Source organism: Psammomys obesus, unplaced genomic scaffold (genome assembly GCF_907164565.1).
Source record: "Psammomys obesus unplaced genomic scaffold, mPsaObe1.curated_primary_1811, whole genome shotgun sequence".
Taxonomy (NCBI): Eukaryota; Metazoa; Chordata; class Mammalia; order Rodentia; family Muridae; genus Psammomys; species Psammomys obesus.
In genome coordinates, this window is record NW_026596166.1 from 982,458 (window position 1) to 1,008,470 (window position 26,013).

The 26,013-nt window shown below is 47.3% G+C and overlaps 2 protein-coding genes across 3 annotated transcripts in view; both read right to left on the reverse strand.

Moving 5' to 3' along the window:
• Galnt16 (polypeptide N-acetylgalactosaminyltransferase 16) overlaps positions 1-3,506 on the reverse strand; it is an 80,840-nt gene extending 77,334 nt beyond the window's left edge. Inside the window, exon 1 of one of the 2 annotated variants that reach the window (XM_055595425.1) lies at positions 3,245-3,506. In XM_055595425.1, coding sequence (XP_055451400.1) covers positions 3,245-3,421 — 177 coding nt within the window. In that variant the 5' untranslated portion in view covers positions 3,422-3,506. The remainder of the gene's footprint in view (positions 1-3,244) is intronic. The other variant, XM_055595424.1, reaches the window with a different exon arrangement.
• A 20,292-nt stretch (positions 3,507-23,798) lies between these two features.
• Positions 23,799-26,013, reverse strand: part of Exd2 (exonuclease 3'-5' domain containing 2) — a 35,029-nt gene continuing 32,814 nt past the window's right edge. The window contains exon 9 of the mRNA XM_055595506.1: positions 23,799-25,168. Coding sequence (XP_055451481.1) covers positions 24,952-25,168 — 217 coding nt within the window. The 3' untranslated portion in view covers positions 23,799-24,951. The remainder of the gene's footprint in view (positions 25,169-26,013) is intronic.

The window sequence follows — 26,013 nt, forward strand, 5'->3', positions numbered from 1 at the left end:
AGAATATTCATGCCTAAACCCTTCATGTGTTTAAACAGGAAACGGTTATATTAAATGAGTACATCCCTACTGAAGACACCCAAAATAGTTTTCCTTTGTTTTTAAACAGTGTAACATGAAATGTTATTTAAGACAGAAAACCCGAATCAAGAACCAAACAACCACATACTCCAGTCCTGCACCCGCCGGCATTCAGTGTAGGTCAGTGTAGAGCCAAGGGGATGTCTCCAAACACGCTGCCTTGCCCAGCAAAGCACGGCAAGGAAAAGTGACAAGCCCAGCCACGCAGTAAAGCTGCCAGGGGGATGGAGTCAGCTCCTCCCCTAAATCCCAGATTCCACGACCAAATATTCACATCAGAATTTGTGACACACTGGCTGAGAGCAGGACAGACTACGGAGACACACAGGGCCTCTCTGGGAAGTTCGGCCATAGGGTTGCCATGCCGACACCCCATAGTGCCAAACAAGCTCCCCAAGGTCCAACGACAACTTGGCCGGCTTTGAACAGGCCAGACAACAGGGTGAAGGCAGAGCTGCCTCCAGTACCAGACTCTCACTCAGACCCTCCCCTTCCGGTTTCAGCTCTCTGGTTCCCTGGGGGGGGGGGGGGGCTGGTAATGATGATGCCTGTCTGAATTTTCTCAGCCTCTGACAACAGGGCTGGCCACCTCATTCTCTAAGAATCTGAAATTTTGGCCCAACTCAACAAAGAGATGTTTAGAAATGGCCGACAGCGAATAGTTATCAAAACTTTTAGAGAGAAATCATATCTCCAGTTGGCACCTGCCCTCTTTTAAGTTGAAGATAACTCAAGCATGTGCCGCCTTACCTTTCTACCTCCGTCAGGCTGGAGCTGTGGATAAGTAACAGCTGGAGCCGTTCACTGCTCCTAGCGAGCAAAACCCCTTTGCACGCCTTTTATCAAAGCAGTGCTTATTAAGCCTTGCGGTGTGTATCAGTGTGGAAATGCAGAAAGCCTCCAGCATGGTCCCCGCCTGCAAGGCTCGTATTCAGCTGAGAATTACCCAGAAGTGAATCCACTCAGGGTAGGCACACAACACAAGTGCAGCCTGCAGTCAGGCCTGATGCTGGCACGAGAGACATCCCAGGCTAACGCTTAGGAACAGAGAGTGATCTGGCTATGTACTCCAGTGGCAAGAGAAGGCCCTGCCGCTCAGCACCCCGGGACTTCCGTGCTTGCCTTTCTTCCTGTACCTTCACTTCCCAGCTCCGGGGTCTCTCCCTAATTCCCCTGCACACTTTACCCTGAGCTTCCAGACCCAACCCCTCACCAGCAACAAGGGCAGGGAAGTGTTCATTAGTGACTCCCCCACAACTTCTAAAGCTCATCAAGTCTTGTGCTGTATTCCACCAACAGTGCCTCCCCTAATACACACACACACACACACACACCACCACCACCACCATTCTGGAACTCTCTTTCAAGAGGCACAGAAGATAGGTGTCCCAGCCAAAGTCGGGGTTTGAACTTTTGCCTTAGAGGCTACAGAAGTTTGTTTGTGGCCTCTGCTCTCTTCTCCCAACAGGTCAGAGAGAGAGAGAGAGAGAGCGGGGGACAGGGAGCTTAACAGCCTGCCTCACCTCTATCATGTTGGCTTAGGCTGTGGTCCTGGAGACCAGGGCTAGCCGGATCCAGGACTAAGAACAGGGCAGCTGAGACTCACGGCGTGGGAACTCACTGGAGCCACCAAAGTTGCTATTGTTCCTCCAGCCAGTCATTCCGCATGGATCTCAGTGCCCTGGAGTGCACAGGCTTTTGTTTTTTTCTCCATTCCGTCCAGACATTTGACAAGTGCTTTGGAAGCCATGTCCTAGGCACAGGACAGTGGCCCTCCTAAGAATGTTTGCAGATAATGCACAACTTGGAATCCGCGTGAAAAGACAAACCTTAGGGCCTAAGGGCTCCCCCCACCAGGCGCAGAAACTGACTCCAGCAGTGAGTTTTTACTTCTTTACAAACAGGCGATGTAAGATAATCTGGGGCAGGATGGAGCCGTGAGAGACCATCCACAGAACCATCCTCATAGTCTTGGATTTCACTACAAATCCAGTATTCTAGTGGATACAGGTGTCAGCTCTCCTGATCTTGCACCTCCCAGGGGAGCCCCGGGCCCCTCCTCCCCCGGGTTCAAACCTTTCCGGGTCAGGGTCTCACACACACTCTCCTAGACCCCTCCCGGTTCTTTGCTCTTCTTTCTGGTCCTGGATGCTCCAAGTTGTCTCTGAACAGCAGTGTATCCCGAGAGGTTACCTGCCCCCATCGGAAGAACGCTCCCATCCTAGCGTTCTTTCCACGGGTCGCACAGTCTCCTTCCTCAACAGGTGCCCAACCTGGCCCCAGGAAACCTCACAAGCCGACTGGGCGAAAGTGTAGCCAGGAACGCCCCCTGCAGGCTCCGCAGGCCCACACCGGGGTCTACTGTTCAGCTTAGTCCGTACCGTCCCCCTACCCCGGCTCTAGTGAGGCTCCGGGAATGCTACACCGCTTTTGTTCACCCGCTCGCTCAGACGTCAGGAGGGTGATCTCACGAGAGGGAATCGCCCAGCCCAGGAGCAGACACTGTCCGCTTCATCTTCAGACCCCAGTGTTGGGGTCTGAACATCCCTGGGGAAGGGAAGAGTCAATGCCGAAGAAACTGGTCCAAGTTGATCCGGGAGGAGGAGGCGCTACGCCAAGGGCAGCGCTCAGAGACCCCTCTCCACCCACCCGGCGTCCTTTACCCCAGAGGCTGAAGACCGGGTGCGCACCGCCACCTACGCGCTCTTGCTGCGCTCCGCTCCGCTCCCACCGCCCGCCCGCTCGCTGCACTCCAGGGGCCAGCCGCCTTCTGGGGATGGCGAGGCGCCCGCAAGCCCCCTCGTCCCCAGCCCCCGGCGGCGCGGGGCCCCGAGAGCCGCCACGTTCCCAGTCGCGCGCGCACGCCGGGCCCACCAAACTTGCAGCACTTTCTCCCTGCCCCCCACAACGCTGTCACCCTCCCTGCATCCAAGCACCCCGGCCCCTCCGGGCCGGCACAGGTTGCCATAACAACGCGCAGGAATTCTCGAACATATACAAAGCCTGAACGGCTCTCGGGGGCACGCAGCTCCCCCAACCTCCCCCCCCACTCCCTCCCGGCCGGGCCTCGCTCCCTCGGCCAACAGCAAGAAGCAGGACGCGCGCCGAGGCTCCCCCCCAACCCCCGGCTCGCCCGCTCAGCCGGTGCGCAGACCGTACTCACGATGAGCGGGATGGTACGGTCCTCGCGGAGCTGCTCCGGTCTCCCGCCAGCCCTCTGCGAGCCGCGGCCGCCGGAGGATGCGGCGTGGGCTCGGTTGTCCTGCCATAAGTAGTAGAAAGTGCCCAGGATCCAGGCTACGGTCAGGATGGCGATGGCATTGGCGCGGATCTTCCTCATGGTGGGCGGACGGGCTCCCCGCGTGGGGCCCGGGGCCGGCGTGCTCTCAGGGCCGGGGCCGGGGGCGCTCGCTGCCCCAGCTGTTCGTTAGCCCTTGCGCCGGGCTGCTCAGTCCTGCAGAGCAGAAAAAGGAGAGAGGTGGTGGTGGTGGTGGTGGTTGGGGAGGGGGGGTGCTGATAGGAAGAGAGAGGAGCGCAGAGTTATCCTCACGGTCCTAATGCCCTTCAGCCCCGAGCGCGCGCGGCCCCGGGCGCCCATTCATTCACGCGCCTGGCGGGCTCCGCGCTCCAGACGCCGCCCTCGGGCGGCCCGGGCCACCGCGCACCGGCTGAAGAGCGCGCCCGCTGGGAAGCTGCGCAGCCCTTCCTCCCGCGACCCGGGCCTCCTCCGCGACACAGACGCCCGTGCGGAATGGCGACGGGCCAGGGCCGGTCTCTGCTCCCAACGCTCGGCTACCTCTCGCCCGTCCGCTGCCCCCGCGCGGCCCCCGTCTGTCTCTCCTCCACCCACACTCACCCCACCGCCGAGCACCAGCCCTGAGTCACCAGCGAAGATGCGCGACCCCCCTGGCCTTGGTCCGCGTCGCGTAGCTGCAGTTCCGGGCGGCGCTGTGAACTGCGCTCTGGCGCGGGGTTCAAGGTGTGTTCAGAAGAGTCATTCGGTGGGGGCAAGGCTGGCAGGGAGGCAGAATCTTTTTTTTTTTTTTTTTTTTGCATCGGAATCCTCTGCAACCCGGGATTCCCAGACGGCCGGGTTGGGGGTTTGGTGACTGATGCACTTGACACTGGTAAAGGGCGAGGTGAAGCTGCGCTGCCCTACAAGCAACGCCAAGCCCAGGGATGCCATCACTGGGCATCTTTCACGAGCCTGGGACTCCCAGCTTTCTCGTGGCTCCCATCCACCCCGGCTTCAGTTTCCTGAACAATCCTGAGGCATCGTCACCATTCTGTCAAAATGAAGGAAGGCCACAGAGGCCGGGCCAAGGGGTTTGATTAGTGGGCAGAGTCCAGTCTAAAAGCCTTCTGACACTTTTCTGACAAAGTGCAAAACATGGTGGCGAGAGACAGGATAGACATCGTTGAGATTCTGATGCTGATCTCTGAGACCCTGGAGACGCTGAGAGGTGAGAAGCAGGTGTGAATACTTCAGGCTCCCGGCAGAGGACAGGGCGGGCTAGGGCCTGTCAGGCAAAGGAAGGCGCTCAATGAATAGCTGTGAGATACCAACATACGTGCCTTGGAGGAAGAAATAATTTATTGCAAAGCGGTCTTCAGAAAAGAATTACAGAAATGATTCCTTAAAAATGTAGTCTTGCAAAGCGGTCTTTAGGAAGGCTTCCCAGAGAAGGTGGATAAATCTGGGGGGTGGGAGGGGAAACCCTAAAAAGACAGAGAAGAGTGAGGAGCGGGCAGGGACAGCCAAGGTCCTGAGGATGCTTCATGTGGTAAGGGAGAGGGTGATGGATGCTGGCAAAGACCTGGTGTGAGCTGATACTGGCCAGGCCGAGCAAGTCTGGAGTCTGGAGGGTCTTGAATGCAGGAGCAGAGTGGACAGGGTGGTGCTTTTTGGATGATGTTTTTCTGTTTTTTTTTTTTTTTTTTTTTTTTTTTTTTTGTTTTGTTTTGTTTTGTTTTGTTTTTCCTGTTCTTCGTAAAACCCAAGACAGGTCAGGCTTGCACATAAAACCATCTGGAGAATGAGGCAGATAGTGAGATCACAGCAGCAGGTCCCGCCTCCCACAGCAGCGTCACTCAGAGACACACTAGTGAAATAAGATGGTGTTTCTCTGTATTTCCAGCACTTGGCACTGAACCCTAACACAAGCCTAATTTGTTTCTACTGGAGTGAAGAAAATCCCAGTGTTTTGTTTAAGAAAACCCAGGACCATCATAGCAACGGTGATGCTTTGCCTTGGAGACAGAAAAGTCCAGAAACAGGGCCAGGCAGAAAACATGCTGTGGGAGAATCAAGAGTTTGAGACTAGCCTTGGCTAATAGTGAGTTTGAAGCTGTGGGAGCTTGTCTTGAGGGGAGGTCTCAAAATGGCCCATTCAGCCATGTGTTCATGCAATGAAGGATCTCACAGTGAAAGTAACAGGGCAGTCACAAACAAAAGAGGCAAGGTGACAAAGATGCCATTGCAGGATCTTGCAGGGAGAGTTCAGATATACAGTGTAAGGGCTGGGGTTCCTTTTGCATATCTAGTTTCTTTTGGTTTTGGTGTTTGGTGAAAGAGTGCAGCTCCAGGTGAAGGGCTCCAAACTATGTGTAGGGGTTGGAGCTGGGCCAGCTCAGACTGCCATCAGGTCAATGAGGTCCATAGGACACTCTACAAGGAGTAGGATCGCTTCTGGGTGGTGGCGGCACACACCTTTAATCCCAGTCCTCTGGAGGCAGAGGCAGGCCCACGTCTTGTTTGAAGCTAGCCTAGTCTACAGAGCAAGTTCCAGGACAGCCAGGGCTACACAGAGAAACCTTGTCTTAAGGGGGGGGGGGGGGCTAGAATTTAGCAGAGCTTCCACTAGTCTGAACACTTACCCTTCAGGACTCAGGGGACAAAGAGACAGAAAAGACTGTCCCTGCACTGTCCAGTGCCACCACAGAGGAGCAGTGGGGTACAGCCTTTCTAGCCCACCAATCATCCCTCAGGCAGCGCTTTCCTGGGCTTGAAAGTGATCATTTCACTTGGCAGGAAGTTGACATTAGGTTGACTCATGTCCCCTTCAGCCACGGGCACTCTGGACAACCAGGGGACTAGGATTTGTCATCTTGGCTACAGCTTCTAATCCTCCTTCCAGGTTCAAATCCAGAATGGCTCAGAACTGAGCCCAGCCTTCCCCGGGATTTCCTTGCTGGTGCTACAAGCAGTATAGAGCAAAGCCACCCTGAGAGCTGTACATTCCTAACAGCCCCTGAACTCTAAAAGCACCAAGAGTAATCATGCCAGCCACGGGTTGAGGCATCCAGATGGTACACTGTGCCAACCCTTCATATATGCTCTGCAGAGCTCCCACCCTCCAAGCTGAGCTACAACAATCGCCACACTGGCAGAGGAGCCCTTGGGAGGCCTGCAGGTGCCAGGATCCAGAGACCAGTGCAAGGCTTTGTGCATGAACCTCTCTTCCAGCCCTAGCTTGTTTTCTCCTGGCTAACGGAGGGATACAGAGAGACGGGTCACTACTGCAGAGCCACTTCCAGCTTCTAGCACCTTAGGCGTCTTGTGCCATTTGGCATTCCTCTCAGACACAGTGCACCTCTTCTACAGATGCCAAAGCCAGTACTCAGAGTGAGCTGAGCAAATGTCACCAGCTGCGGGTTCACAGGGGTCCCAGAGCTCTCCCCCCCCCCCGTGCATCTGGGATGGCTGGGCAACAGAGGGGGTCCAGATCAGCCTTACCACTGGGACAGGACGAGTAAATTCAGTGTTGATTGTTGCCTAAGAGGTGACTTTGGTCAGTTCTCAACCTCAGTATTCCTCAACTGTACAGTGAGGCTACTGACTGCTTGCAGTATTGTTGGAAAAGATGGGATGAAATAACACAAGAGATAGAAAGGCTCACCCCAGGGCTCTGGAGGACCATCCCCCGGATGTGCTGTGGCTGCCTCAGAGGACTCCATAACAGGACTCCCTAAAGCCTTCCCAGAGCATATACAAAAGGGGCTTACCACTACTGCCAAGAACAGACCCCAAGGCAGCTCCTCCAGCCACCCCTAACATTACAAGGTCAAAGTGCTCTGCCCCCCCCCCCAGCTGAATGTCCACCTCTCTAGGCATTACTGTTAAGACCCACGCCCTCTCAGAAGTCTCCTGTCCATCAGAGGCCCAGAAGATAGGTGAGAGAGCCTGGGTCAAACCTTCCCTTCCTACCATACAGATCTGCTCTGAGCAGTGGAGGCTGGAAGCACCAGCAGATGGTATGTAAGCACATAATACACAGTGCAGGGACAGAATAGCTGACTCCTATCCGTGAGAAGGCGACATCAATCTTCCTTAACAATGAGGAGCTCCGTGCCTGCAAAGGTCAGCAGCCACATGCTGGAACTTGCTACCTACTGTCGGATAGCCACCCTCAACATACTAGTGGTCTCTAAAGAGAAGGTGAATGCTGAGCTTCTGGAAAGCACTGCAGATGGGAGAACCTGGCTCTTTGAAAGGATCTTCCAGTCTTATCAAGCTTCTGCCTCCTGTTTGTCCTGAAGCAATGGCTTTTGTTAGTTTCCACCATTGGAGTATAACCCTCATGAGAACAGGGTTGCTCAAGCTCTCTCTCTGTGTGTGTGTGTGCAGGAAGCATGCATGCTTGCCTGCACACATATAGAGAGCAGAGAGCAACTTTCTTTTTTCAAAATATTTATTATTTATACAGTGTTCTGCCTGCATGAACACCTGCATGCCAGAAGAGGGCACCAGGTCTCATCATAGATGGTTGTGAGCCACCATGTGGTTGCTGGGAATTGAACTCAGGACCTTTGGAAGAGCAGCCAGTGCTCTTGACCTCTGAGCCATCTCTCCAGCCCCAAGAGGGCAACTTTTTGAGAGTCAGTTTTCTCCTACCTTGTTTGAGTCAGGGTCAAGCTTTGCTGCTGAGCTGCAAACTGCAGGCTAGCTAAGCCTTGAGCTTCCTGGTGAACCTCCTGTCTCTTCCTCCCATCTCTCTGTAGATGAACTGGGATTATATACCGCACTTTTTGACTTGAATTCCATGCACTGGACTTGTTCATCACGTACTCTGGCTGGCTGGGTCATCTCCTTAGCCCCTCACACATTCTTTTTGTTTATTCTTTTCTATTTCACACTAATTTGGCGGGGGGAGCAGCACATGCCATGGTGTACATGTGGGACTCAGAAGACAACTTGTAGGAGTTCTGAGAATAGAACTCAGATTGCCAGTGTGGTGGCGAATGTCTCTACTCACTGAGACACCTTGCCTTATAGGTTCTTACATGTTCATCACTGCTTGCCCAATACTCACGGATAGTGCTTGTAGGAATGGCACATAAAACATGCTTATCAAATATTTGTCAATGAAAAGAGAAAAAATGGAGCCAAAAAAGGTATGGACATCTGATGTGCCTTCCTAAGTCAAACACTTGAGGGCTGAGTACAGAACTGAAGTCCAGAGAAAGAGGGCAATGCAGTGTAGGGGCAGGGGCACGTCAGGGTAATGAGTCTCTGTCCTCTAATCAGAGTTAGAGGTTAAACTCTGCTGCCCCAGAATGAGGGGCAAGGGGAAATTTTAGGGTCTTGGAAGCTGGTACCAGGAGACTGAGGTATTGCTGTGACAGGCCTGACTATGTTGTTTTTGGGGAAGGACTGTAGGACTTTGGGACTTTGGACTAGAAAAGCCATTGAGTGAAGTGTTGAAAGCTCAGTGACTTGTCTGTGGGGGCTTAGAAGACAAGAATGTTGAGAGTGGTGCAGACGATGGAGGCTTGTGAGGTCTGAGGGAAGCAAAGACTCTACTGGGCCATTTGTGTGAAGAATCTGTGGTTCCAGTCAGCCGGAGCTGAAGAATCAGCTGTGATTAACAAGAGACCAGCATCACCAAGGTGATGTCTTCTAGGAAGTGTTAACATTGGGGTCAATACACAGAAGCTGTGGTCCAGAGGTGACCACAGTTGTACCTCGCACTAGCAGCTGGACTGGGTAGCACAAGTGTCACCCAGGTGGCACTGCTTTTAGAGGCATTTTAAGAAGTTTTAAAACCTCTTGGTCATGGTCAGCAGCTGAGACTTGGCACTGTGAGAGGCCAGGAGAAGCCACTGGTGAAGGTGCAGCCTCAGTGGTAGTTGAAGGCCCAGGACTGAAGCTGAGGCTTGGCACCATGAGGGGAGACCAGAAGAGGCTATCGGTGGAACTGCAGCCCAGTTGCCGTAGAAAGCTGCACCATTTTGGAGATGTCAGTATGGTGGGATGACCACCAAGAACAGCAGCAGCAGTGGCATAGCCACCCAGAGCCTAGAGGACAAGCTGTGTGTGCTACAGTAGGCGGGGCTGGAGAAGTGACCTGGGCCTTTGGAGTAGCCTAGAAGATTATGAGTGACACCAGATAGTAGACAATGAATTATTTATACTGTTGGAGTGTGGTTTAACTTTTTTCAGATGCTAACTGTGCCCTGGTTCTTCCCTCGTGAAGTAAATTATTTAGCTTATTTTTTTATTTTATAGAGGCCCACAGTTGAGAGACTTCAATTTTTTAAAACACTTAGGACTTAGCTGGGCATGGATGTGCATGCCTGTAATCCCAGCACTTGGGGAGGCAGAAGCAGGTGGATCTCTGTGAGTTCCAGGCCAGCCTGGTCTACAAAATGAGTCCAGGACAGCCAAGGATATCTTTGTCTCGAAAAACAAAAAAACAAAACAAAACAAAAAACAAACAAAAAACAAAAACAAAAGAGAAACAAACAACCCTCCCAAAACAAACAAACAAACAAACAAAAAACACCCAACAACAAAAAACCCACTTAGACTTTTATAGAGACTAAACTTATAAAGTGTTTGAATTAGTAAAGACTGTAGGACTTTTAAGTTTATGTTGTACCTTTGTGATATTTACTAATCTGAGATCTCGGGGATGAACCAAAAAATGGAAAAGTTATGTCTTAAAAAGTATTATGTGTCAAGTTGAGAAGGGGCAGTACCTCCCTAAGATTAGGGTTGTAAGCAAGCCTGTAGAGAGCATTTTCTTAATTATGACTGATGTGGGATGGCCCAGCCCATTGTGGGTGATACCATTCCCTGGGTTGGTGTCTAGGTTTTAGAAGAAAGCAAGCCATGTGGAGTAAGCCGGAAAGCTGGACCCCTCAATGACCTCTGCATCAACTCCTGCCTCCAGGTTCCTGCCCTGTTTGAGTTCCCCTCCGGACTTCCTTCAGTGATGAAGAGTGATATGGAAGCATAAGCCAAAGAAACTCTTTCCTCCTCAAGTTGCTTTGGTCATGGTGTTGCATCACAGCAATAATAACCCAAACTAAGACAGGTCCTAATCAAAGTTAGAAAAATAAAGACTTCCATTCTGGTGGGCAACTGATGGAACAATGAATTGATTAGGAAATGAGCCTGCTGTTGCATTGGGATTAATATGGCTACAGAGACTTTGAGCTAATTAGAAATGTGTCAAATGTTCTTTATTAATAGCAAAGAATGAATTTTTTAAAAGAAATGTACTAATAAAGCAGTGGGCACTAGAACTGGTCTAAAGACCAGTCCTTTACAAGAGCCCCCAGCCCCCCTAATTCAACCAGCTTCTCCGTTGCCTCTTCTCCACAGGGCTGTGCAGGGCTGAGTGGCCAAGGTTCTCACAGGAGATCATATGGCCCACCAGGATAGGATGCCTGGCCAGGAGCTTTCCATAAGTTACGTGAGTGTCTAGTCCAGTGCCAAACAACTCAACAACATGTACTAAACATCTAGGCTTGGCAAACGAATGAGTCCATGAATAGGGTCAGTCTGGCTATTCACACGCCACCATTTTCTGTCGCCTAAAAATGTCAAGCCACCTTTTGAGATAGTGCATCCAGTGTCTACTTGACTGTTATGGTGGTGTTTCTAGACTCTTCATTCCTTTCTTGAGTACTTACCACACCAGACACTTCTAGGTACTGGAGAATACAAAATTGAATAAAGTTTGGTTCTAGCCTCTGAGAGGTCCCACAATTAACAGCAGAAAAGGGCACATAATCACAAGATATTACGGATCTATCAGAACACAGAGGGAGCACAGGAAATGGTGTACATGGCGTACATGAAAGGACAGTGGTGTGATGTGGTGGGCATGGGGCAATTTTCTATGCCCGAATACAAAATTAGTATTTGGTCAGAAAAGCCACACACACACACACACAGCCAGTGTGACATTATCAGCTATGAAGTGTAGAGATAGCCTGAGGATCACAGCAACACCGTAGCCTTCCCAGCAATGTGTCCAGCCAGGATTAGTCCAGTGACAGTGACTAGAGCAGGAGAGAAAGAGGGTAGAGTCAAAGGATTTGTTTATGGGTTGGGGATTAAAGAAAGGATTTCAGAATAAAACACATTTCCTGTCCAGGATAGAAAGTCTGAGAGGTATGTGCAATTGAATTTGAGCTCTCTGAGTCTATCTTGACCTTAGGAACAATGCATGAATCAGTCAGGTAGATGATTCATCTGAAAAGTCATAAGCACAGGAGGCAACTGAGCATTTGGTGGCTATCATGTACCCAGCACCCAGGCATGAGAAGAGGCCAAACCATCACAAAAACATCCAGGGCTTCTGGCTCCCTGAGTGAAGATGAAGGTCTGTCCCCTTTTTTCCAAGCCTGTCAGATATCCTGATTCATGGCCCTGGATACAGGTCCTTAGGAATTCTTATTTCCTTATCAAGGCTTTTATCAGCTGGAACCTCTGAATGGGCCATTAGCCTTAGGGCTTGCAAACTTTGGCTCAGGGTCAAAGAGATCAGGCCTGAGGCCAAAAAGAACCAAGGTGAGGAGGTCCACATTCCTGGCCATGCATTCACTTAGTCCAAAGGCACCCATAATCAAGTTCTCCCTTTTCTTTGTAAATGTTAGAAGTGGAAATTAGGGGATACTCTGGGGTTGGTATATATTTTGGAGCTCTCAGCCTAGTAAACAAGATCACTAAGGTATTCTGAAGTGTAATTTCTCCCTTGCTGGTCAAAATAATTGAACAAGAAGATAATGTTAATGGAGAGGGTGTGTAACACCAGACCCACACTGACTGGAAATTCACCATTCAGAGACATTGAGGATTTTATAAGCCAGTGTTTACAGTTGTCCTTTTTCACTGAAGCCACCTCCAAAGCCATCAAAAGGCTCATCAATCTGGTTTGGACACTGAAATGGCTCACAGTGTCTGGCATTAATGCCAGGGCAAAAAGACTTTTAAAAAGCATCTTGTCATTTTATCAGCATATAAATTGTGGGAGTTTCCTCAGGGTAAGTGGTGGTAAACAGCTGGCTGGGCTATCTGTCAGGGCTCAGGGCATAGAGTGCAGAGATGCAACTGTCAGGTATCTCTACTCATGCCTTCTCCTCTCCCTTGGCATCCCTGCCCTGTGTCCAGATTGACAATTCTCCCTCTTGTCAATCTTGTCCCTCAATCTTGTCCCAAGATCTTGTTGTGGATCTTGTTGTTGATCCACAACAAGAAAATGCCTGCCTCTGCTTCCCATGCCCATAGGCTGTAGTTCTACGGGAGGTGTGGGGGGGGGGGTCCATGTCTCTCCTTGGCCCCAGATCTCCGCAGAGAAGCAGACAACAATCTCTTCAGATTGTGGCTACTGCCTCTCTCCCTCCCAATGGCCTGTGGGTAGGGATGCATGTGCAGGAGTGGATGCAGTCTGTTTTTCAACTACAATTGGATTTCATGCTTTTCCTTAAGTTACTGATTTCTTTCCAGTAATCACTAATTGTTAGTGACACAGGATTGTCCACTAGAGAAAAAAAAACACTGAAATTTGCCTCATCGATTGTCTTTTCTTCTATCTCTGAATCATATATCTTTACAAAGAGCACTAGCTAAAAGTGGAGAGAGCTGGAGCAGCCGGGAGGCAGAAGAGCTGCCATCGCCCACCCTGATGACCCTGGGGAAGTGACGTATCTGGGCCTCTTGCACTTAAAATGGGGCTTTGCTGGTGGGTGTTTCTGCGCACGGGTAATCGCAGCACTTGAGAGGCTCACACAGAAGGACTGCTCTGACTTTTAAGTTAGTATCCCCACCCCAAAAAATGGAGGCTGAAAAGATGGGTCTGAGGTTTAGAAGTACTGTTGCTCTTGCAAAGGACTCCGGTTCAAATCCCAGCACCCACAACCATCTTTAAAGGAAGAGTAGTACTTTGTTTCAAGTGCACTTGGAATGGCCTTTCTGGGACTAAGCATTTTAAGACTTCATTTGCTTAATATTTAAACCATTTCCAGTCCTGGAAAGAATTATTAGCACTAAATTAGAATGTAATTTTCTTTGTCCTTTGATTTCCCCTAACATCTTGAATAGACACATATATCTGAGTGATTTATAATATTCTACTTGATCAAGAATCTGGAACCTGGGGTGGGAAGATGGCTCAGTGGTTAAAGTGCTTGCCATGTAATCCAGAGGACAGCTTTCAGAGCTCTAGATTCTACATAAATGCCAGAGGAGGCACAGCAGCTTATTGGTAATTCCAGCTTTGGAAGAAGGTGGGATTCCTGAAGCAAGCTGGCCAGCAAAGTTAGCAGATGAGGTCTGGGTTTGAGAGATCCTGCTTCAAAGAACAAGGTGGAAGGAGAGTTGACGAAGATTCCCAGTATCAACCTCAGACCTCCACATGCATAAGTACAGATACGCATATGAATGTGCACATATGCGTGCCTACACATCTGTGAACATGCATATATACCACACACACATACACATGGGCGGAAAAGGCAAAGAGAAGAAAAAGAAACTGCAATCTTTCAGATTATACCAGACCTAGAAGGAGGCACTGGAAAAAATTCATTCAAGAGATTAGAATGTTCAGGGACAGCTCTGAAGAGGGCACCTGGGAACAGGACTGGGACTAACTTTCACTGCATATCCTTTTGTGCCTTTTTTGTTTTCCCTCTCAGTTCCTGGAGAAACAGGAGCCCAGGGATGGGACTGGACCCCTGCTAGGCCACTCCCACTGTCCAGCTGGGTTGGCCTGGACACGTTCAATGGACGCACACTGCTACTGGCTACTGGGCTGCAGGCACTCCGCTGGGCTGTCCTGCTGTATGTGGACTCCACTGAGGTACTCTAGCAAGGGGCTGCTTCTTCACAGCTCCTGGACAAGCAAAGGAGAAATACATCCAACCTTAAATGCTCCAGCCCCCACTATTTTCTCTCAAAGGCAGATTGCCCCTTTTTGGTTTGTTTTCTGATGATGTGACAGGAAAACAGAAGTATATAAGAAAAAAAGATACTAGATCTGAAAGGGGAGGAAGAAAAAAAAAGGTCCTATTTTTCCTGGCTTCACCCTGTACTGCGTGCCTCCACTTGGCAGGGCTGGGCTGCTGCATCTCAGGCCAAGTCCTGTGCCCATTTTTTTTTCTCCCCCTTGTGCCAACTTCCCACCAGTTCTTCTAATGACCTTGAGCCCTTACTCAGCGTCCTTCTGTTTCCTTTTTCTGACTGTAGCCGGGGATGGGCACTAGCCATCACTTTTCTGTCCTTATCTTCCTCTGCCCTACTCTGATTTCTTTAATTTCTCCTATTGCATTGGCACATGGCCAAGAGACAGCCACCAACACCGAGGTCCATTTCCCAGTCTGGAGCTGTTACACTGGTCCACAGCTGAGACTGTTCAAGGTGGGTAATTCCACCTTAACTACATGCCCACAGTCAGTCACTCAGGCTGTAAGTTAAAGATGCCTGCTTCCCTTGCGAATGACTTCTTACTAGAAATCTAGGGCTCAAAGTTTAAACACTCCCCCCCAAGTTACTTCTATGCCTTGCAAATGGCCTTCTAAACATGGCCCAGCATCCGTACTCAATCTAGAGTATCCCAGTAGTGACAGAGAGAACTGACCAAAACCTTGGTCCACTGGTCCCAGTACCCGTCACTGCAGTGGGTGTATTCTTGACTGACACCAACTGCACACGAGCCCCAGAGGATCGGCTGTCCCCCAGAAGGCTGTGGGACATGGGGGCAAGAGGACAAAAAGCTATGACAATAAGACAAGCAGCAGCAGATGGAGAAGAGTATGTGGCAGAACAGACATAGACCACAAGAGATGGAAAGAGAGAACACAGGAAAAACAGCTTCAGGGAAAGACAAAGCAGAGAGCAAAAACCAATAAAAGTATAACAGAAACTAAAGCCAGACAAGCCTGGGGAGAGACCATCCAGAAAGGCTGTTAACATCAGTGGAGTCAGGTCAGAGAGGAGGGCAGGAGGCTTTGGAGTAGCGCTGGAGGCAAAAGCATTGGCGCAACATAAATCTCTTGGGAAGGGTCACTCACCTTCCAAGCTGTTGTGCTTATTGGCTACAGCAAGCGGAATCTATTTAAAACAGACCAGGCACTTTGCCTCATTCCATCTCTCTGGCCAGAAAAGGCTGGAGCCAAAGTCTAGCACACATCACAGGCTGAGTGGGAAGCGCCCACGCTATTTCCAATGACCCCTCTTTTTATCACACTACCACCCAATAAGCCATCAGGCCACTCAACTGTTCGCATATTGAACACAGCCTCAAAGTCTCCAAAACTTTCTTCAAGTTCATCAGAAGGCAGATACTGCTCAAATGTGAGGCCGATTGTAAGGGCACACTTAGAGGAGCTGTCTGGCAGTGGGCATGTTCTAGAGGACAGGGATGCTGATGGTCACATAGAGGAGAGGGTGAAAAAGGACAACAAGGATAAAATGACCAGGGAAGTCAAACGGATCTCGAGTGGGTAGATAACAGCCGTGCACTCCCTTCCCTGGGCCGTGGGTGAGTCTTTGGAAGTGTCAACTTGGAGCTGACCCCTAGCCACCTGCCACAGAAGAAGTACAAAAGAGGGCTAAGAAGTAGAAGTAGCCACAGAAAAGCCATGCCTGCTTCCCTTCCTCTTAAGGGAGGTGGGGTAAAAAGGGCCCCTTCCTGGGCTCTCTGGCCATGAGTGTTGGGAATACTAAATAAGGCTGTATGAGATTTATGTACTTAAAAATTTTACTGTACAAATCAGGGTTTCCTTGCCAGAGAAACTGGCTTTTCAAAATAAACATGAGGTCAACCCTATGTTCAAAGAGAAGGATGGCTTGGGATGGTGAATAGTTATGCCAGCTCGTGTTTTGTTTTTGTTTTTTGAGACAGGATTTCTCTGTGTAGTCCTGGCTGTCCTGGAACTCACTGTAAACCAGGCTGGCCTCAGACTAAGAGATCTGCCTTCCTCTGCTCACCAAGTGCTGGGATAAAAGTCATTCACCACCACCCAGTGTGTTTGTAAATTTTGAATCAGAATGTCCGGTTTTAAAGGCAGGGAGGGGATTCTGTCTAGAGATTCACATGTACCTTGCTTTTAGATCACAGCTAAGCATCACGGAGCAGAAATGTAAGTGGGTATGCTATGGGAGCCACTGCTAAAGAATTCTGAAGGTATAGTGGAAACGTTAAAACATAAACAGAACAAAGAGGGACTGGAGAGATAGTTCAGTAGTTAAGACCATTGACTGTTCTTCCAGAAGATCTGGGTTCGATTCCCAGCACACACATGGTGGCCCCTAGCCCATTGTAACTTCAGTTCTAAGGGATCTGAAGCCCTCTTCTATCTTCTGCAAGCACCAGGCATACATATGGTGCACAAACATACGTGCAGGCATCATACACATTAAAAAAAAAAAAAAGAACTCTATACATGTCACATAGTATCTACTTTTAAGTTAACTTACTAAAATCAAACTTCAGGAAGTTTTGCTGTAATCCCTAAATGTAGAAAAGTGTTTAGATTCTCCACAAGCACTAAATCTTCACCAATTCTGACCTTGATTTACTGCTTTAGTTTCCTCAGCCTGATGAATAAATAACCTTCCAGGCCCTAGAAGTATGTAACAGGTTAAACCTCCAGTCTTCTTGCTACCTTTTAAAACCCAGACTAGGTATTGAGCCAAGGGCCTCTAGCATGCTAGGCAAATTCTCTGTCCCTGAGCTATGTTGCCAGTCCTTATTAACTTTTTAGGTTCTTTTAAGAGAGAGTCTGAGTATGTAGCCTTGGCTGGTTTGGAACTCGCTTTATAGACTGGGATGACCCTGATTTGCATGGATCCTCCTGCCTCAGCCTCCCAAATGCTGGGATTATAGACATACACCATGCCAGGTTTAAATTTTAGCCCACAATAGTTCTGTGAGCATACACAACTGTCAAAATTCATCAAGCTGTATTCTTCAATAGGCTATTAACAATAAACTCCAGCCCTGGTGTACAAACGAGCCAAAACATCACCAGTGTGAGGTGTGCTGGGTAGTTTAGAGAAAGCTGCTGGTTTGAGAGAACAATGTTCTTTGGGCTTTTGCAAAACTTGCTCCTTGGAACCCAGCACCGCAGCATGTGCTTTTGGTTAAGCATTCCACAGCTGAAATGCAACTCTATGCTAAAATGCCTAGAGGATGAGGCAAAATCTTGGCCAAGGTCAAGCTCTGCTGATGGTTTGAGGGGGGGGGCAGCCAAGTGCTCTGCACTTGTATAACATTTGAAAAAGAAAAGCTAACCCCAAGTCATCGTCTGTTCATTTTCTGAGCCAACTTTGGTCCAAGAGCTTGGAGGAAGCCATATGTGATACAACTGGGGCTTACAGACCTTCAGGGCCAAACACTGTTATCTTGATTTGAGAGACACACTGCCAGACCAAGGCTTGTTCAGTGGCTCTGCAGGACATAACAGAAGATGTCAGGATTTTAGGTGAGGTAAGAGACCCTCCAAAGGAGAGGGCAGAACAATGTACTTGAGCCTTCTTTTTGGCTAGCTGGTCACTTTTTTTTTTTCTGTGACAACAAAATGACTACATTTTGGTAGAAACTCGAGGCTTCTTTTTCTAGGTGACTGTGAAAAAAGTTTTAAGTTGAACGTATTGGTACAAATCTGTGTTTCACAAAGAAAAGCCAACATACTCTTTGGGACTGAAACAAAGCACAGGGATTAGGAAACATTTTCTACCAGGTCACAAGGAATGACATTCACAGAGGAGGCTTTACGCACCTAATAATGCACACATTACTTTTATACGTCTGTCTAGCTGATGCCCAAGTCAGAGCAAAGGGGAGCAGGACAAAGTCACTGGTAAGCCAGGGATGCACAAAGCCCATAGCCACTCTCTTCTCAGGCACCCTGTGAGCTCCTGACATCTAGAGTGGGATGGTTACAATGTTTACATGTAAACATGGATGCCTCATGGGTTCTCAACAGTCACGCAACACTAAAAACACACACATACAGAGACTATTTTTACTTATTGGTTTAATGTCTTCCTTTAAAAGTGCCAAATTCAGCCAAGTTTGGTGGTGCACGCCTGTAATCCCAGCATTCGGGAGGCAGAGGCAGGCAGAGTGCTGTGAGTCTGAAGGCTATCCTGGTCTACAAAGTGATTCTAGGACAGCCAAGGCTACACAGGGAAACCCTGTCTCAAAAAAAAAAAAAAAAAAAAAAAAAAAAAAAAAAAAAGCACCCAATTCTAGCTAAGCATAATGGCATATGCCTTTAATTCCTACACTCAGGGGCAGAAGCAGCCAGGCCTCTGAGTCCAAGGTCAGCCTAGTCTACACAGAATTCCAGGCCAGGGCTACACAATGAAACCCTGCCTTAAAAGAGATGGTGGGATGTATTACAGAATGCTTGGACTTTGAGGGCTCTTCCTTGGCAATTCATCTAGATTTTATCAGCACAAAAAGTTAAGTGATTAGTACAAACACCTACAGCTGATGAATGGAACAAGAATAAGGTCATCAGCCCACTCCTCTCCAAACCTCTAATACATGATATACTTGGGTATGGGAAAGAGCAAAATTCAAAGTTAGGTCTGTAAGCGAACTCATTCATGCCCACTACCTTTAAAACTACATAGGTCTACCCCCCCATCTCAGCCCATTTGTCTTACTGCTAAGTTCACATTTCTTATTATTGTGGTTTTGTTCTGTTTTTTGTTTTACTTTTTGTTTTAAGCTTTAAAAATTTTATGTGCATCAGTGTTTTGCTTACATGTATGTGTACCACTTGTGTGCTGGGTGCTCAGAGGCCAGAAGAGGGCACTAGATTTCCTCGAACTGCTGGAACTGGAGTTCCCATCTGAGCGGCCATGTAGATGGGAATAGAACCCGGGTCCTTTGGAAGAACAGGCAGTGTTCTTTTGTTTTTCTGAGACATGTCATTCTGGAGTCCAAGCTGACTTCAAACACCTAATGATCCTTCTGCCTCAGCCTCCCAAGCTCCAAAAATACAGGCATGAACTACCTACTATTTCTGGATAATACTGTTTTGGTGGTTTGTTTTGTTTTTCATTTTGTTTTTCAAGACAGGTTTCTCTGTGTAGCCCTGGCTGTCCTGGATTCACTTTGTAGACCAGGCTGGCCTCAAACTCACAGAGCCTCTGCCTCCCTGAGTGCTGGGGCATGCACCACCATGACCAGCTAATTTTCAGTGGTGAGGTTTGGATTTTCCTTTTCTTTTCTGTTGCATGGTAGCAAGCATTCTTCTACTAAGGTATGTCTGTAGCTCTGGTTTCTGATTTTTATCCAGGACTTGTCCTAGCATGTTGCAGCCTGAGATGGGAGACCCTTGAGATACAACTAAGTCATTCCAACTCAAGAATACCCTGAATCACCTGGTGGTGGTGCATGCCTTTAATCCCAGCACTTGGGAGGTAAACCCAAGTTGGTAGTAAGCCTGGTCTACAGAGTGAGACAGCCAGGCCTACACACAGAAACCCTGTCTCAAAAAAACAAAAATTAAATAAAACCCTGAATCACCCATTGTGCTTAATAATGGTGACTCTAAACTTAGCAGACTTTTTTTTTTTTTTAAAGAATTGGCTTACAGTTCCAGGACATGATCCATTACTGTAGGGATATTAAACCAGGAACTGGAAGCAACTACTTATATCTAGAGTCCAAACAGAGAGAATGTGTGCAAGATGCTATTTTGTGCTCATCTTCCTTTTCTTCATTCTTAAATAGTCCAGGATCATAAAACAAGGGAATGGCACTGCCCTTAATGGGTTTTGTCTCACATCAATTAACATAATCAAAACTATCCCCCACAACCCTGACTACAGGCTAACCTGATCTAGACAAGCCCTCAGTGAGGTTGTGTCTAATAATGAAAACTGTCATACTCACCATATTACTTTTTCTTTGAATTCTGACTAACTGGTGTCAAACTGATGTTACAGCTGCCCCTGGCCCCTTCCCATCTGTCTCTGACTCTGGTTTCCAGTCACCATGAAGAAAACAGATCTTACCATGCCCTCTCTGCTATAATGTTCTGCCTCACTCTAGGCCTAAAGCAAGGGTGATATTGAGAGAAAGGCAGCAAGCTACCTTTTCAGTAAGGGAGAGATTCTAGTATTAATAAGAAGGAAATGGGAAGAAGGGCAAATGCTTTAGGTTCAGTCTGGAGGATATGAGATTAACTACCACCTATCAAAAATACAGAGTGGCCTTGAAGGCAACATATACATTAGCAAAACCACAAACAAGCATAAACTAGGTTATACAGGCATTCCCTAGTCTTTTACAAAGGAAGTCAGATCTTAATTATTTCCAAAACAATGATCCATTTGGTGTTAGGGGGTCACCAATCAGAGATGGCCACAAAGTAAACAAGGACATATGATCAGTGCATTTCCCATCATGTCAAATGACATGCTAGCCTCAGAGGGAGTCACTATTGCATCTTCTCACAGGAAACAGGAAAGGATACTTCAGACTCTGTGGATCTCTAGCTGTATGACAGCATGCGCCATCACTGTGCTCCATGATTGGAATGGGTAGAAAGTCCAACATAGGAGAACTTGGCAAATGCCAGAAGACTAAGCTAGATCCCAAATAAAACCTTACATGTTTTTATATTATTCATGCTGTGTTATTCATAACAAGAATCACCCTCCTTTTGTCCTCTTTTTGCTCATTTCTCCCAAGAAAAAATGATTCTGTGTTTTTAAAAAGGTCTAAAAATGACCACTGGACGTTTTTGGAAAAAAACAAAAGATCAGGAGTGGGGGGAGGATTAATTTCAAATGCATCACAAGGAGTAATGTATCACAATTAGCAGTATAATAATTAGTAACCTAACATCTTTAGGGAAAAAATGCCTCCCCAGCTCCTCTTGCTCACTCCCATTTTTGAGGGAGCTGTCCCTTAATAAACCATGAGAACGTTCAGTGGGTAAAGGCACTTACCAAGAAGCCAGGTGCCCCCCGCTTGATCCCAGGAACTCACATGGTGGAAGAGCAGAACATATTCCTGAGGTTGTCTTCTGACCTCCACACATCCACCCTGGCACACACAAACCCATACACATACAAACCAAACACCCTGGACACAAAAATGTAAAGTATATTTTTTAACAATACCTAAAAATGAGACCTAATGAAGAAAAATAAAAGATAAACAAATGAATAAAAACCTGAGGGCAAGCTAAATCAGAATTCAATGATTAAAGAGGCCAAATAAGAAGCTAACCCAAAGTCTTCTATGCCTGCTGGGTTCCTAAGAGCTGGGAATGAGGATTAAGTCAGCTTTATTTCAACAAAACACATTTTGTCATTTGATCTATCCGTGACACGGGTAAGAATAAGTAACTTACGGCTGCACTCAAGTGGCAGCAAACCCCTGGATGTGTGCTTCATTCACTTTAGAATGACAAGTTATTAAACATAGATTCATTTTCAAAAAGAACCTGTCCATAACCTTATTTTAAAATAAAAATGTTTTTAACTGAAAAAAATTTACATTTAAAAATTTTAAATAAACTACTTCCAAAAAACCACTGACAGCAGAGGTGGGAAGGGAACATGGTAATGAAGACTGGTAGACAATGGGAAGCAAAGCTACCCAAAGCCGCCAACACGATAGCTAGGACTGCAGGGGCCATTCCAACTCACAGAAGCTCAATCAGTGTCCAGGGAGCTAAAGGGTCAAAAGGATGAATTCCCTTAATGTGCACTCTACTCCTAAACCGACCTTAACTGGTACTCATGCAACAGTGACGCCCCAAGCCAGTTTCTAGGTTTCTGTCCTAAAGAAATTACAAGGACAGAGTCAGAAATTCACAAGAAAGTTCATCTCCATAACTGGTTTTTAAGGATTTGAAACAACCACACTTTTAACAGTATGAGGCAGCATAACCAAAGTGAGGAGAGCTTTCAGAAATATATTACCATTAATTTTCACTGGTTTCTGTTTTGTTTTGAGACAGAGCTCATGTAGCTCCAGTTGGTCTTAAACTCATAAGTAGCAAATGATAACCCTAAATTTCTGCCTCCACTTCCCAAGGGCTGGGATTACAGGCATGAGCCACCACACTTGGGTAGAACTTTATTTTCAAAGAGCAAAGATGAGTAAATTACTTGTGATACCATATCAGTGAATGGAAAAAAATTAGGATGCATACAAGCATACAGACATACATGCATGTACCACACACATATATGGTAATCTTGTTTAAATATCATACATATTTAAAAACATTAATTTTTTTTCCTTTTGAGACAGGCTCTCTTTACATAGCCTTGGCTGTCCTGGAACTCACTATGTAAACCAGGCTGGCCTTAAACTCAAAAGATCTACTAGCCTCTGTTTCCCAGTTCTGGGATGCTGGGATCAAAGGTGTGTGCCACTACACCTGGCTAAATGAAAAATTTGAGCACATGACCAAAACCTTTATCTTCTCTAGAGAGAAGGAAGATGGGTGGTTATTATTCTCTCTGTAGAGAGCATCTTCCCACTTCTTCCTCCTGTATACAGAAAGTGCCATATGGCGAGAAAGTGCCATATACACGCAGCTTCATGTTATATCAGAAAAATAGGTTTACCTTAAAATTTCTCATTTAAGATGGCAATTTTCACTCTTAGAGAAAGGCTCAAAATTTCCAGGCAGTCTCAGAATACAGATTCCCACCTCTACAGCAACAGCCTTCTGAAAAGGATCAAGGAGCTATGCTCTGCTGCTGGCTTTCTTGTACTGGACCTTGTGGGGGCTGGGGACGGGACACTGGAGAGCCGGCTCCTCTTTGCACACCAACCAGTGTGCCTTAAATGACCTATGCAGTATTTCTCACTTCTCTGCATGCAAATCAGGAAGACTGAGAGAACCCATCTCTCATCACTCTTGTTCCAGAGAAAGGTTTTCTTATAAAGCTATGGAAGTAACTCAAAATTAGCTACATATATTTTGAAGCACAGGTCACAAGTTATATTTAGTAATCACACATAAAAAGTTGCTTATTTCTCAAGAATGGATATAAAAACAAATCTATGAGTGCCACCTTGTGGGAAGCCTGGCAATTATCATGATGAAGAACCAAGCTGTTCGTCTGCACTTCATCTCTGGGCTTTTCATTCTGAGTTCTTACAGCCATGAGGCATGGGCTTTGTGATAATCTGCTTTATTAAACATAATTCCCCAAAGGAGCTGGTACTATTTGTTTATAAGAGTATCTAGTCTTGACCCTGAAATGCCTGAGAGGGAAGGTGGGAAGGTAGTGCAGAGGGACAGAGTAACACACATTGTTTGTGGACTGCAAATCCAGCCCAAAGGCTTGTGGTGTGGTGTGTGGGGTACATGCCTAAGTGTCACAGCACTGCCATGAGGCAGCGACTCTACAGAATAAACAGCAACTTCCCCAAGAATGCTTCCTGACTTTATAATGTTAGTAAGAAAAGTTTCACACTTACAATCACTGAGTCTTGTGCTTTGAAGTTGTTTTATTTATCAATGTCAGGTCAGGTATAACCAACATGGGTACAATTCCAAAATAGAACTCTTGTTGGATTCTGGCCAAAAAATTATTTTTAAGTTTGTTAAGATCTTATAAAATAAGAAAGTTTTCCTAACAGTTTAGAAAAAATACTAATTGCTAATAAATTGATTTCATACTCAAAGTAGTAGTCTAACATTTTGAAAGGTGAAACATTACCCTCTAAACTTCTAATGCATCAGTTAACTTCAGTGTCCCAGGCTCCAGCGGAGGTAAAGTCCTCACACTGTAACCTGGCTGAATGGCTCTGGGAGTAAATGAAGGGCTAAGGAGAGGTCAGTATTGCAAATGCAATGGAACATGAACACCGAGGGCACGGGCACTGACTCTGAGAAATGACAGTCCTCAGAAGCAGGGCAGGGGCTAGGCAACAAGCTGCCATCCAGAAGAGAGGCTCAACAATGGACCAGAGCTCTCCTGGGAGAGGGTGTGTGCTTGCTGGCCCCACCCAGCTGAAAACTCATTTCCAGAAAAGGAATTCCCCTGAGATGGGGAAGAAGCACATGGCAGCAAGCTAGGGTTTGGTCCTGTATGCATAAGTGGGAACATTTTCAAGCATGTAAAATAACCCTAGTAATACAGTTGGGGTAGACCCCAAATAAATGCATATGGAAGAGCAAGAAGATTAAAATCATGAGGTTGAACTGGGAATATGAATGTGACCCCTGGGTCACTTCTTCAACCCTGGAAGAAAGTTTTCTCCCTGCCCAGGGGAAACCAGTGCAGCGGAGAGGGAAGAGAATTACAAACAGCTTCCCAGGGCCTCACAAGTTACTTCAAAGAGAAGTCTTCTCCCTCTTAACAAGAAAAGCAGAGGGGGGAGTGAAAATAAAGGCCAAGCTTCTCTTGCACACAAAAATAGGAAAGAAAGGAGGAGAAAATAATAGATCCCTCACTTAAAATTCAAAACCATAAGCTCCCCTTAAAACAGCCTTGCTCCATCAGAAGTACCTGGGGATCAGAGTAGGTCGGCATTCTGAGCCGAGTCACCTGGGCTTCGACCCTAAGGACATTAAATGGTAAGAGGTAATTTCGACCTTGGCTCCAGCTCCCCGCCTGTCCTGACCTGCAGGAAGCAGCAGTCATGACAGCTTGATGGGAAGGTCATCCCCATACTTCCGGAGCAGCTTCTGATGGTTATGGTCCACTGACCACTGCTGGGGCAGGTGCTTAGGCTGCATGGAGTCCAGGAAGTGCTGACGCCAGCGGCTCTCCAGCTGCATGAGGGAGCGCAGCCCACCCTCAGTGTGGCGCTGTACCACCTTTAGCCCATGAGGAATATAGCTTTCATTGTATATCCTGCCAAAAAAAACAAAGTTGTAAAGGGTCTGAGCAAAGCAAGCACTGGACAATCTCATAGGATGATAAGAGACAGGCTCCTAAAGGAGATGTTAATATCTTCAAAATCTTTTTTCTCACTTAATTTTTTCTTAATACATAGGATACAGGTTTAAACTGAAGGCATTTGGGGTTCTGAGTTATATTTACAGGAAGGCCACACACACTCAGCTCTATGGGGAAATCTTGCCTGGCTAAGGTATACTGATCTTGTATTTGTTGGTTCAAAGCAACTCAGGGAAGGGCTTACTTATCTATAAGCCATTATTTGTTCTAAAACATATTCAGTATTAAAATTAGGCTGTTAAATCTAAAAACACTGTTAAATCTCGGTGTAAAATTCAAGGTAGTCCACTTTTTTAGTGCCTTCTTCCTTACAGAAATAAGGTCAGACCATGATGGCAAGGAGTGTTTCAGTCATAGTGAGATGCTCCTATGATTACTCAGCTGTGCAAATGATGTATGTAGAAGAACCACTTGCCTAGTCCCTAGCTAGACAGGAAACCATGAAAACTGCTGGTGCTATGTGAACAGAGCCTCCCTCCACCTCTTTCAAGGGGGTAAAAAACCCCACTTTGCTCCCAAGCTTCTTTCCTCTCCCAAAACCTATATTCCCAGTCTTTCACCCCAAGCCCCACCAGTTTAGCAACTCTGGGCTCTCCCAATATTTGTACATGTTTTATTTATTTGCCTCATCAGCTTCCCACACCTTGCTTTCTTTGTTCTTTCCTCTTTCTTTCTGTTTTTTTTTCTCCTTTCCCTTCCTTCCTTCCTTCCTTCCTTCCTTCCTTCCTTCCTTCCTTCCT